The 14332-nt window shown below is 44.4% G+C and overlaps 1 protein-coding gene across 1 annotated transcript in view; it reads right to left on the minus strand.

Annotated features, from left to right (window-relative positions):
* Positions 1 to 2043: 2043 nt before the first annotated feature.
* Positions 2044 to 14332, minus strand: part of SYCE2 (synaptonemal complex central element protein 2) — a 30103-nt gene continuing 17814 nt past the window's right edge. Inside the window, exon 4 of the mRNA XM_073622637.1 lies at positions 2044 to 4546. Coding sequence (XP_073478738.1) covers positions 4352 to 4546 — 195 coding nt within the window. The 3' untranslated portion in view covers positions 2044 to 4351. The remainder of the gene's footprint in view (positions 4547 to 14332) is intronic.

Here is a 14332-nt window from a genome sequence, read left to right on the forward strand (position 1 = left end):
AAAATTGTTCTGATAAACACCACATAAGCTAAAGCTTTGTGGAGTAAATTGCAGTATAAAACAAAGAACCTTGGAGTGGGGCTATGTGGCAGATGTTTCCTGGGTACTAGAGCCTCAATCTGGCGGACTAGAAAGCCCCTGCCAGCCCTACATTTGAAACTAAATTGAGATTCAGCCAGTTCGGCAGTTTAATTTATTTGGTAGCTGAGAGGCAATACAGACGGTTGTTATGTAAGAGACTTTGATAAATGAAAAGCATTGTCCTCAGCAGGGTGAAATGAGCGGAGCAGGTGCTGCTCGCAGGGTGTATTGAAACATGTCTGCCAGTGCATAGGGATGCCTGCAAAACACATAGGGGTTAATTTACTAAAGCTGAAGAGTGCAAAATCAGGCTGACTTCTGCATAGAAAACAATCGGCTTCCAGGTTTTATTGCCAAAGCTTAATTGAACAAGCTGAGGTTAGAAGCTGATTGGTTTCTCTGCAGAAGTGAAACTGGTTTTGCACTCTCCAGCTTTAGTAAATAAACTCCATAGCGATAGTAGATGTATTTCAGGACTCATTGCAAGATCTGTTTTACCATTAGGAGCTTCAGATTTCCTTTATTCTCCTCGCTGAGAACACAAAGAAGCATAGATGAGACATGGACACACAGAACAGTGCCTGTGTACTAGGGCTGGGAGATTTTCTTAAAAAAAAAAAATCTTCGATTCTCTTAAAAAAAACTTGATTCACGATTCAAATCAAGTTTTTTTTTTTTTCTTTCTTTGGAAACCGCGCCGGTCCTGAGGCGCTGCGGGCATGAGCTTTTAGGCGAGGCCGCGGTGTCGGCGTGTACTTCAGTCATTTCCAGCTTCCAGGAGCATTGGTCGGGTATTGTGTATACATAGGGGGGGATTTACTAAAACTGAAGCACACAGAATCTGGTGCAGCTGTGCATAGTAACCAATCAGCTTCTAACTTCAGTGTGTTCAATTAAGCTTTGACAATAAAACCTGGAAGCTGATTGGATACTATGCAGAGCAACACCAGGGACCGTGTGCTCCAGTTTTAGTAAATTCCCCCCATAGTGACACTGGTTCAAGCTTGATCAATGTAACTATGTATAAAATACCCATACCTGGAATTCAACTTTAAAGAAAACCTTTCCCAAGAAAAATCACAGAGGCGCACATTGCTGACTTCTCAATATAAAAATGTCAGTTACCTGGCTGCCATGCTGATGCTGTAATGATCAATAGTCTAAAACAGTGATGGCGAACCTTGGCACCCCAGATGTTTTGGAACTACATTTCCCATAATGCTCTTGCACTCTGCAGTGTAGTTGAGCATCTTGGGAAATGTAGTTCCAAAACATCTGGGGTGCCAAGGTTCGCCATCACTGGTCTAAAATAGGTGCTCTGGCTACCATTGCTAGTAGGATACATGTTATTAGTCCTGAGTATTGTTCATACATGTTTCCAGGTCTTTGGTGTCCTGCAGTCAGGGGGGTAACTACCACCATAGCGACCCATGCGGGCGCTATGGGGCCCGCAGCCAAGTGGGGCCCAGTGAGGATAAGAGCACCGCCGGCACAGTCTCAGTCAGCCAGGGGAAGAGAGAGGAAAGGAAGAGGCGAGCTGTCCGTATCAGCAGAGAGCTGAATTGCCCGATGTAAGAGCTTTCATTAGAACTTCCAGTGTTCCCGGGGCTCACGTCACACAGCGCCACCTTTTGGCCTGGCGCCTTTGATAGACAGAACGCCGATCCAATGCTGGACATGTGACATCATCAAAGGCGTCAGGCCAAGAGGTGGGGCTATGTGACGAGCCCCGGGCAGACAGGAAATTCAAATGAAAGCTATTACAGCGGGCAATCCCGCTCTCTGCTGATCCGGGTGGCTTGCCTCTTCCTGCATAGGTGGGGCTGTATGGGGCACAGACAGACCAGGCTGTATTGGGCACAGGTCACGCTGTATGGGGCACAGGTCACGCTGTATTGGGCACAGGTCACGCTGTATTGACACTAGGGCAGCTGTGTGGGGGGGGGGGATTGTGCTGTTTGCAGGGGGGCCCCATACAACATTTTGCTATGGGGCCCTGCTATTTCTAGTTACGCCCCTGCCTGCAGTAATGCCTCCAATTTGTTGTGAACTGTTGTTGAGTGGGCCCTCTATTTTGATATTTTCTTATGTCATTTTGAATATCTTTAATAAAAGAATTAAAAAAAAAGTTCTCAGATAATGATTTTCGACTTTCCTGATCTGCAGACTGGTGACTGAGAAAGTACTACAAACCAAAAGGGTTAGTATAACAGGCAGGCAACTGGCATTTATAGAAGATCAGCAATGGTAGGCTCGTGTTTCTCTCAGGAAAGGTGTATACTTCAGGGGCTAAGGCTGCCCATACACCGCTAGATCTATTTCATTCAGCCTGCAAGATCAAACAGATTGCTCTATCCATTCTTTAAAGCGAGGATGGATGAGTCCTCCTGCTCGGCAGTTGTCAGAATACTTGAACAGTGGCTGCATCTGATTGGAGGCAGACACTGTTCAGCTGACAATTTTCTGCCCGACTTCTTCGATTTTTCAAAACATAGGATATCAGCAGAAGGGGGTCAACAGTGCTCCCCCCATGAAGCAAATTTTGTCCGGTTCATCAGGAACAGGCTGAAATCCCCACAGTATATTGGCCAGCTTTAGCAACATGAGAGATTTTAACTATTTAATGTCAATAGCTTATTAAAAAACATGCTAAAATCATTCTATATAAGAAAACAATAAACAATTACAAATTTCCAGTATAGTGCAGTACAATATATCCCACCACCAAGACCTCAGCACATTCTCTACTCTGAGTACATACATACAGAATGTCGACTCCTGAGATGCAGTGTCAATGATGCAATCCAGGCGCTGGAAGATAATCCTTCACCAGCAGTGTGATCACTGCCAAGCATCACCTGTGGATTTGCCACTGACTGTTCCCTACCACGGTGACAATGAGAAGCTACACTGTGGGGTTGCTTTACTAAAGGCAAATCCACTTTGTACTACAAGTGCACTTGGAAGTGCAGTGGCTTTAGATCTGAGGGGAAGCTCTGCTGATTTTATCATCCCATCGTGTACAAGCTAAAATGCTGTTTTTTATTTTCCTTGTATGTCCCCCTCGGATCTACAGCGACTGCTTTTCCAAGTGCACTTGCAGTGCAAAGTGGATTTGCCTTTAGTAAATAACCCCCTATGTGTTACAGACTAGCAAATATGTGCCTGTATTGAGAGTAGTAAAGAAGCTGTTTCAGGCTTCAAGCTGAATTCCAGGAATTCAACCAATTTGTAAAAAGTGAAGGCACACTATGAGTTAAGTCCAAGGAGCTACATGACATCTCCTGGGCTTATCTCTATTATTTACATTTGCCAGGTTTATTGCTCTGCTGGAGAGACATTGGGATCTGAGAGTAGATAAGCACAGACTTGCGCCCGTCCCTCCCCTCTGCTGCCCATTCAAAGAAGCCTTTGTATTTTGTGAATATGTTCACCTAATACTAAGGCTTCTATCATTGGACTGATAGGTGGGGAGGGCATAGCAGCTGCAGCGACTCACCTGTTCAGAAGGATCAGCGTATATCTCTCAGAAATACAGCGATAGCTGTCTTTCGGGAGTACTATATAGCTGTCGGGTATAAGCAATATAGCTAAGCCCAGGAGGTGCCATGCACCTTGCTCGACTTTACTCATAGTGTGCCTTAATTTTTTACAAAGGAGCTGAATACCTGGAATGCAGCTTTCGGTACTTTCTGAGCAAACAACTTATTACAATCATGCAGCCAGTGAAGTCAGACTGATCTGCATGCTTGTTTCAGATCAGTAACTCAAAAACTAGTCGGCATTACCTGCAGGAAACAAGCATGTTTCAGGATGAGGTCTGCAATGGTGGCCTGCATGACTGTACAGTGCTGTACTGGTGTATTAATCCTAGGGGTGTCTTACAATGCAGCACATCACAGGTTCCCAATCCATACACTGGTAAATCTCGGCAGTGCAATACTTCAACCTGGAAGAGCGTGTGCTGTCATAGCATGGTGGGACGCTGATCCAACACAGCCCTTGTCAACATTGAATAAAAACGATCAGCAACTTTTCTTGGCACACAAAACCTACATTGTAAACACTTTTAAAAAGAACACGTCAGGAAGGAAGAATGCAGGCTGCCATTGCTGGCATGTAGATCAGTTCTGACATCTCCTGCTGCATGCCTGTTCCATGTGACGTGGAGGTCCCCAATGGAAGCCTCCATATCCCTTCCTGAATAGTTCTATTTAAAACCAACAACAAAAGCTGTAGAAATCCTGCAGATTTTAGGATTGCTGCCTTTTCACATTTCTGGTTGTAAACCCAGGTCTTCATAGACAGTAGTCAAGGTGTTGCAGACTTGTCTGAGCTCTTCCTGTAGATGATTGATTCTCTGCATGACATCGGTGAGCTCCTGCACCTTGGCCTGCAGATGCATGTTGTTCTGCTCAAACTGCTGGTGCATTTTTCCTTCCAGACACTGACACAGAACCTCTACCTGGCATAAAAAAGGAGACAGTTCACAGGATAAGAAAACCAGTTAAAACAACCCCCCCCCCCCCCAAAAAAAATAAAAATAAACAGGTGTAATCTGCTCTATTGTATGCTTCTAAACTTCCCAAATGAATGATGCCAATAGTAAAATCGGCTTCTGAATCGCATGACCACATAAATTTCCCTTATGCCAGTAGCATGAGGTGGCTTTTCACAATACCGGCTTTGCCAAATGGCAGCACAGCCCCAGCTTAGGTGCCAGGAAATGCGATATTCAGATGCAAATGGTGTTGCTGGACTGCTAAAAGCTGTTTGTTTTTCTTCCTAACAGCTGGCGGTAAAACATCTCTTTGCCACTAAATCAAAAGCAGAGGATGTTCTGTACAGCTTCTTAACTAATTGCTCCAGCTACCTGTGCACTCGTGGGAGATTAAAAGCAGTTAGAATAATGTGCTGAAAGCGGATTACACTAACATGCCAGAGAGGGAAAAAAAAAAAAATCTCTAAATTAATTTAAGTGCTCAAAAAAGGCACATAGGCCTGTGAAGAAACGGTTTTATGATGTATTATCACTGAACGCAATAAAAAGGGAAGGTTGTTTTCATCCTGACATTATAAAAAAGAGCGTACGTGCTGGAAGCATATCGTCGTTCTAATCTCCGGGTTCTATTGTGTGACACGTTTGTCTGTTTTTTTCACGCTGGCCAGTTATCATGCCAGATTAGCCTGTTTTAGATCCAATCAGCCAATAACTGTTCTATGTATGTGTGCCATACGTGGGCAGCTCTGTACCGCAGCATGGCAGACATTGACAGATGTGTCCCTTTTTTTTTTTTTTTATCTGGGCCACTGGATGACTTTCATCCTCAGCTCAACAGATGAGGCAGAGAATACATAATAAAGAAAAGTGAGCAATTCTCAGACACCACAGAGATTTCTCTAACATCTCTGCGTGCCGAAAGCGTTCCTTGGTGGTTAACCACTTGAGCCCCGGACCATTATGCTGCCTAAGGACCAGAGGTCTTTTTCCAATTTGGCACTGCGTCGCTTTAACTGCTAATTGCGCGGTCATGCAATGCTGTACCCAAACGAAATTTGCGTCCTTTTCTTCCCACAAATAGAGCTTTCTTTTGATGGTATTTGATCACCTCTGCGGTTTTTATTTTTTGCGCTATAAACGGAAAAAGACCGAAAATTTTGAAAAAAAATGATATTTTCTACTTTTTGTTATAAAAAAAATCCAATAAACTCAATTTTAGTCATACATTTAGGCCAAAATGTATTCGGCCACATGTCTTTGGTAAAAAAAATGTCAATAAGCGTATATTTATTGGTTTGCGCAAAAGTTATAGCGTCTACAAACTAGGGTACATTTTCTGGAATTTACACAGCTTTTAGTTTATGACTGCCTATGTCATTTCTTGAGGTGCTAAAATGGCAGGGCAGTACAAAACCCCCCCAAATGACCCCATTTTGGAAAGTAGACACCCCAAGGAAATTGCTGAGAGGCATGTTGAACCCATTGAATATTTATTTTTTTTGTCCCAAGTGATTGAAAAATGACAAAAAAAAAAAAAAAAAAAAATATTTACAAAAAGTCGTCACTAAATGATATATTGCTCACACAGGCCATGGGCCTATGTGGAATTGCACCCCAAAATACATTTAGCTGCTTCTCCTGAGTATGGGGATACCACATGTGTGGGACTTTTTGGGAGCCTAGCCGCGTACGGGGCCCCGAAAACCAATCACCGCCTTCAGGATTTCTAAGGGTGTAAATTTTTGCTTTCACTCTTCACTGCCTATCACAGTTTCGGAGGCCATGGAATGCCCAGGTGGCACAAAACCCCCCAAAATGACCCCATTTTGGAAAGTAGACACCCCAAGCTATTTGCTGAGAGGCATATTGAGTCCATGGAATATTTTATATTTTGACACAAGTTGCGGGAAAGTGACACTTTTTTTTTTTTTTTTTTTTTTTTTTCATAAAGTTGTCACTAAATGATATATTGCTCACACAGGCCATGGGCATATGTGGAATTGCACCCCAAAATACATTTAGCTGCTTCTCCTGAGTATGGGGATACCACATGTGTGGGACTTTTTGGGAGCCTAGCCGCGTACTGGACCCCGAAAACCAATCACTGCCTTCAGGATTTCTAAGGGTGAAAATTTTTGATTTCACTCTTTACTGCCTATCACAGTTTCGGAGGCCATGGAATGCCCAGGTGGCACAAAACCCCCCCAAATGACCCCATTTTGGAAAGTAGACACCCCAAGCTATTTGCTGAAAGGCATGGTGAGTATTTTGCAGCTCTCATTTGTTTTTGAAAATGAAGAAAGACAAGAAAAAACATTTTTTTTTTTCTTTTTTCAATTTTCAAAACTTTGTGACAAAAAGTGAGGTCTGCAAAATACTCACTATACCTCTCAGCAAATAGCTTGGGGTGTCTACTTTCCAAAATGGGGTCATTTGGGGGGGTTTTGTGCCACCTGGGCATTCCATGGCCTCCGAAACTGTGATAGGCAGTGAAGAGTGAAATCAAAAATTCACGCCCTTAGAAAGCCTGAAGGCGGTGCTTGGTTTTCGGGGTCCCGTACGCGGCTAGGCTCCCAAAAAGTCTCACACATGTGGTATCCCCGTACTCAGGAGAAGCAGCAGAATGTATTTTGGGGTGTAATTTCACATATTTCCATGGCATGTTTGAGCAATATATCATTTAGTGACAACTTTGTGCAAAAAAAAAAAAAAAAAAAAAAAATTTGTCTCTTTCCCGCAACTTGTGTCGCAATATAAAATATTCCATGGACTCGACATGCCTCTCAGCAAATAGCTTGGGGTGTCTACTTTCCAAAATGGGGTCATTTGGGGGGGTTTTGAACTGTCCTGGCATTTTATGCACAACATTTAGAAGCTTATGTCACACATCACCCACTCTTCTAACCACTTGAAGACAAAGCCCTTTCTGACACTTATTGTTTACATGAAAAAGTTTTTTTTTTTTGCAAAAAAATTACTTTGAACCCCCAAACATTATATATTTTTTTAAAGCAAATGCCCTACAGATTAAAATGGTGGGTGTTTCATTTTTTTTTTTCACACAGTAATTGCGCAGCGATTTTTCAAACGCATTTTTTGGGGAAAAAACACACTTTTTTTAATTTTAATGCACTAAAACACGCTATATTGCCCAAATGTTTGATGAAATAAAAAAGATGATCTTAGGCCGAGTACATGGATACCAAACATGACATGCTTTAAAATTGCGCACAAACGTGCAGTGGCAACAAAATAAATACATGTTTAAAAGCCTTCAAAAGCCTTTACAGGTTACCACTTTAGATTTACAGAGGAGGTCTACTGGAAAAATTACTGCACTCGATCTGGCCTTCGCGGTGATACCTCACATGCATGGTGCAATTGCTGTTTATGTTTGACGACAGACCGCCGCTTGCGTTCGCCTTAGCGCGAGAGCAGGGGGCGACAGGGGTGTTTTTTTTTTTTTTTTTTCTTTATTATTTTTTTGCTTTTTTAATCTTACTTTTAAACTGTTCCTTTCATATTTTTTTTTTTAATCATTTTTATTGTTATCTCGGGGAATGTAAATATCCCCTATGATAGCAATAGGTAGTGACAGGTACTCTTTTTTGAAAAAATTGTGGTCTATTAGACCCTAGATCTCTCCTCTGCCCTCAAAGCATCTGACCACACCAAGATCGGTGTGATAAAATGCTTCCCCAATTTCCCAATGGCGCTATTTACATCCGGCGAAATCTAAGTCATAAAATACTCGTAGCTTCCGGTTTCTTAGGCCATAGAGATGTTTGGAGCCACTCTGGTCTCTGATCAGCTCTATGGTCAGCTGGCTGAATCACCGGCTGCATTCTCAGGTTCCCTGTTGAGACAGGAGAGCCAGAGAAAAACACGGAAGACGGTGGGGGGGGGGGGCATTCCCTCCCACGGCTTGTAAAAGCAGTCTAGAGGCTAATTAGCCGCTAGGATTGCTTTTACATGAAAGCCGACCGCTGGCTGAAAAGAATGATACCAAGATGATACCTAAACCTGCAGGCATCATTCTGGTATAACCACTCAAAGTCGTGAATGGCGTACCTGAAGACAAAAAAATGGTTAACAATGGTTAACAATAAAGCACAGTAAAGTGTAAATAATTACACACCTGAAAAACAAACATGATAAAACATAATAACAATAACAATAACAATAACAATAAAACATTGCAGAATAGAATACAGTAAAAAAGAGCAGAACAATAGAGAGAGAGAGAACAATAAAACAACAACTATTTTTTTTTATTTCATATTTTTTTTTTTTTTTACACTTTTTTTGTAACTAACTTTTATAACGGTAACCGGTTCCAGGTTCGGGTCTCTCAAAATGCGATGGCATCTTGGGAGACCCTGTGAAAGTGTGCCTAGTCTGTGCAATGCTGTACCCTACGCTAATACTCAACTAGTGAATGGTAGCGTTCAAAACATTCACCAATGCAAGACCAGGATTGTCAGGACAGGAGGGACAATAATAGCGGGTGTCACGCCTATATCCGCGCTCTTACTGCAGACACAACATCTTTTTTGGGGGGTTCGTTGGGTAGGGGTACTCGGGAGGACATAAAAATGCCTCTCATGCAGCCGACTGCATTTGGTTGGGGATGTGAATGGGGGAAGTACGGGCGCTGCAGAAGCGGTGGGTTCCCAATTAGGATTGGCGAATGCAGCAGGAAGGGCATTATGGGCACGACGGGCCTGTGTTTGTCTTTTTGGTGGCAGCGGGACACTACTTGTGCTTGCCACCTCACCAGCTTCAACTGCACTTATGGGACTCGCCACGTCACCACGTGTTACTGCAGTGCTGGTTTGACTACGACCGGGGTGTACTAGGCCGCTGGCGCTTGCCAGTTCACCAAAACGCTACCAAAAAACGTTAGCGATCGCCGGGATCAGGCCTGACTCTGCGAACGCTGCAGTTATGCGTTTAGTGTTTTGTAAGTGTCAGTGATCGATCGATACTGCACTTGGGTGGGCTGTGCCGGGCCGGGCGGAGGGGCAAAACGCAGGTGCTAGCAGGTATCTGGGCTGATCCCGCTAACACTGCGTTTTTGGGAACCCTAAACTGCTGGTGACGCTAGTATAGATCTGATCGGATCAGATATTGATGCGATCAGATACTATACCACTAAGGGAGGTGTACGGTGCGTGCGTGGGTGTTAGCGGTACTGGCGCTAATCTGACGCTGCCTGGGGCTGGTGCTTGCCAGTTCACCAAAACGCTACAAAAAAAACTGTTAGCGATCGCAGGGATCAGGCCTGACTCTGCGAACGCTGCAGTTATGCGTTTAGTGTTTTGTAAGTGTCAGTGATCGATCGATACTGCACTTGGGTGGGCTGGGCTGGGCCGGGCGGAGGGGCAAAACGCAGGTGCTAGCAGGTATCTGGGCTGATTCCGCTAACACTGCGTTTTTGGGAACCCTAAACTGCTGGGGACGCTAGTATAGATCTGATCGGATCAGATATTGATCTGTACAGATACTATACCACTAAGGGAGGCGTATGCTGCGTGCGTGGGTGTTAGCGGTACTGGCGCTAACCTGACGCCTGGGGCTGGTGCTTGCCAGTTCACCAAAATGCTACCAAAAAAACTGTTAGCGTTCGCAGGGATCAGGCCTGACTCTGCGAACGCTGCACTTATGCGTTTAGTGTTTTGTAAGTGACAGTGATCGATCGATACTGCACTTGGGTGGGCTGGGCGGAGGCACAAAACGCAGGTGCTAGCAGGTATCTGGGCTGATCCCGCTAACACTGCGTTTTTGGGAACCCTAAACTGCTGGGGACGCTAGTATAGATCTGATCGGATCAGATATTGATCCGTACAGATACTATACCACTAAGGGAGGCGTATGCTGCATGCGTGGGTGTTAGCGGTACTGGCGCTAATCTGACGCTGCCTGGGGCGACGCATATCACCGCCGGGCGATCAGGGGGCTAAACCTTTATTCGGTAATAAACGGCGGGTGCCCTGACACTATAAAAAATAAACGAACTAACCAGCGTCATCCGTAACGGTTATATGGTGATCAGTGGTGAAAGGGTTAACTAGGGGGCAATCAAGGGGTTAAAACATTTATTAGGTAGTATATGGGGGTCCCTGACGCTATAAAACGCTGACGGCGAACCTAAATATTTACCTCACTAACTAGCGTCACCAGCGACACTAATACAGCGATCAGAAAAATGATCGCTTAGTGACACTGGTGACAGGGGGTGATCAAGGGGTTAAAACTTTATTAGGGGGGGTTAGGGGGGTACCCTAGACCTAAAGGGGGGTAATACTAACTGTCCCAACACTGTAACTGTCACAAACTGACACTATGCAGTAATCAGAAAAAAAAAAAAAAAAAAAAAACTGCTGGTGTCAGTTTGTGACAGGGGGGGGGGGTGATTGGGGGGGGATCGGGGGGCGATCGGGGGGGGGATCGGGGTGTTTTGTGTGCCTGGCATGTTCTACTGTGTGTGTGTGTGTTGTGCACTCACATAGATGTCTTCTCTCCTCGGGCCGGAACGGAAAATACCGACCCGAGGGGAGATGACATCACTTCCTTTGCTGCTGTTTAGCATACAGCAGCAAAGGAGTGTTCTCATTGGCCGGCGGCGATCGCGAGGGGGGGGCCACGAACGGATGGTCTCCCCCTCATCACGGATCGCCGCTGGACAAAAGACGACCGCCTCGGGCACCGGGGGGGGGTCCGATCGGACCCCCCACCCGCGGAAGGCAAATCACGTACATGTACGTGATTTTGCCTGTCCGTGCCACTTTGCCGACGTACATCGGCGTGAGGCGGTCGTCAAGTGGTTAAAGTACATGTAAACTCAATCATTAAAATAAAAGCTCCATATGTTTTTAAAGCAGGCCTGCTCAGCCCATGGCCCGTGACCTCACCCCTATGGCAACCCACACAGCCTTCCTTCGGGTGCATGCCACTCTACTGAACGATTGCCAATTCTCTATCCCGCTGTCATAAACAAGCAGGTATTGCGGCCGGCTCCCCGCTCTTTTCTTTCTTTCCTAACACACAGAAATGGGGTGAAGAGCCTTTAGCTAGGTGGATTACATCTAGTGACATCTATACAGGGGTTCTGATAGTGCATTCTCACAGTTGTTTGATGAGCTTGGTGCCATTCTGGGAGCATGTGAGGCCATTATGTGTCATTTTATCTTTGCTTAACCCCTTCACGCCTAAGGGTAAAACAAATGTGAATGCCTAAGCACAATTTCGTGTTAGTAAAACTGTACATATCACAACTACTTTGTGCATCCAGGGGATTATACTGTCTTTTTCAGGATAAATTGGGCTTTCATTTGGTGGTAATTGATAATGGACATTTTTTTTATATATATCATAAGAAAACTGGCCTAAAATAGTAAAAAAAAATATTTTTTTTTTAAATGCAGCTGTGTATTTCTTATTACTACCATAACCTACTACCAAAGAAAAATCCAAAATAAATTCTCCAGCTCCGGATGGTCACAGTGATACCATATATGTGTTAGTTGTTAGTTAGTTGTTGTTTGAACCCGTCGTACAGCCCAGAAACAGTAGTGCGCATTTTACTTTTTTTTTATCCTACCTGACACTGACACTAACTGACACTGATACTAATTTAAAAAATGCTTTTTTTTAAAAAAAAAAAAGCCCAAAACATACAGACTATGACCTTTGACCCTGACCTTTGAACCAAACACTAACCCTGGCACTGACCTAGATCAAACCTCAATCTAGCTATTAAAAAATTCTACCAAAAAAACCTAAAGTTCAATAGTGGCGCTGAACACGCAATAACATAAACAATGAACATATATATTTCACACCCAGTGAGTAGTAGTGCATAAAAATGAACATAAAAAGAAACAGTCCATAATAAATTATGTCAAATTCTGAATGAACAATCAGTGATAAATAGTCAGTTGATTAGGTGACTTGACACCACCTGATAAAAAAATGTGTCTCCACTTCCCCAGTTGGATGTACACTCACCGTCACTATTTGCCTCACACTCTCATGTTCGGCAAAAAGAGCATTGTACCCCTCAGGGTTGTGGATATCCCAGCAATCGATCCAAGCATCCAAAGACCAGTAGGTATCCTTCGTCCCCATCATCAACGGGGTTCCCAAAATCACAGCTGTGGGTTCATCAAACTCGCCAACTCCTGTGACAAGGGCACCGCCTTTGTCTCTGTACAGGCTGTCATGCAGCCTCAGGTGGTCGACCTAAAGGCCAGAGTCGAGTAGAGCTGCAACCCAGATGTCCTGCAGAGCTGACTGGAAGGCAGACACACCTGGAATGATCTGTTTCTGGTCACAGTGAGTACAGATCTGTGTCAAGGGGCCTCTCCTGTGAGGGTCATCCCTTCAAGCTAGTAGAGTCAGTGGACAGGTGTCAACCAAAGTGGATGCTAGTGAGTGTCCTGAAGAGCTATAGTTTCATTAAGTCTGCTGCCAGAGCAAGCAAATGACTTATTCTCCCATACAAGTGCAGTATGGTATAGCAGAAAGTCTGTGAGAGTTGTGCTCATCCATACATAGTTCAACTTGGAGTATCCCACTAATCCCTTCTCCTATCCAAGTTCCACCAATAAATAAAAAAAAAAAATCAAACAAATACCCTAGACTGATCACTGGATAACGAGCGGATGAGAGTGCAGGTGGTCGAGTGAAAAATACCAAGTAACCCCCACTGGGAGGCAGTGCCACGATTTTTTATTTTTAAACACAGTTGTTTTTATTCTCTCAGCAAGGACAGAGAAAGAGATACAATGTATCTTTCCACTCCATTCAAAGAGAGAGAAACACAGGGGTGGGCTTCACAGTGACTGATCACTGTGATAGCCAATCAGAAGCTGCCACAGCGATCAGGTGACCCAGAACTAGGAGTTCCGGGTATTAATCGTTAGTACAGGACCCAGAGCTCCCGTTGAGACAGATACGCATATATGGGGCCCCACGGAAAAAAAATCCCAGTTCATTGGGGTCGCATATATGTGTACTCTTGGCATAATAAACAAGTTTATTGCAATACTAGGGAAAGCACTTCCCTGGTCCATTCTTTTTTCTTTTTTTAGATGGTCCACAGTCCTCAAGGAATAGCAGCTGCAAAGACCCTGATACAGTAAAGGCTGCAACACTGGTTTGGAGCTTTTTTGGGTGGTCACACCTGAGCGCGAGAGTGGGATTAATGGTGATCTTGTTAATTAAAACTGTGATTTTTGTGATTAACTATTTCCTGCCTGCCCACAGTGGTTGTACTGTGGATGGGCAGCAGCTCCAGGCCGGACTACGTATCTGTACGTCACCGCCTTTTTCTGGGTTCAGGGCGCACATGCGCTACACCTGCTGTGATTGGACACAGCACGAGTTTAGCAGCTAATTTCAGCCAACGATTTTGGCTGAAGTCAGCTGATCGGCTGTGGCCAGTCACAAACAGAGTTTTTTTGTATACAAAAAACAAAGAACTCTGTGTACAGGGAACAGTAGGGAGAAAAAACAGACAGATAGTAAAGTAAAAGCAGCACACATTACTGACCACTTGGCCAGCTGTAGCCCAGGATCAGACACTGATGAAATGGAAATGGTACTTTCAAGAAGGAGGGGGTATTGCAGCTGGGGATGTCAGAGTCATTCCAGTTGGCAGGGCTTGTTACTTTTACCAGCACCCGGCCAGAAGAAGAAATTCCTGTGCTGCAGTCATCCCCCATTCAAGAGGCTCCACCCTTTGAG

The sequence above is a fragment of the Aquarana catesbeiana genome, linkage group LG03 (genome assembly GCF_042186555.1).
Source record: "Aquarana catesbeiana isolate 2022-GZ linkage group LG03, ASM4218655v1, whole genome shotgun sequence".
NCBI classification, from domain to species: Eukaryota; Metazoa; Chordata; class Amphibia; order Anura; family Ranidae; genus Aquarana; species Aquarana catesbeiana.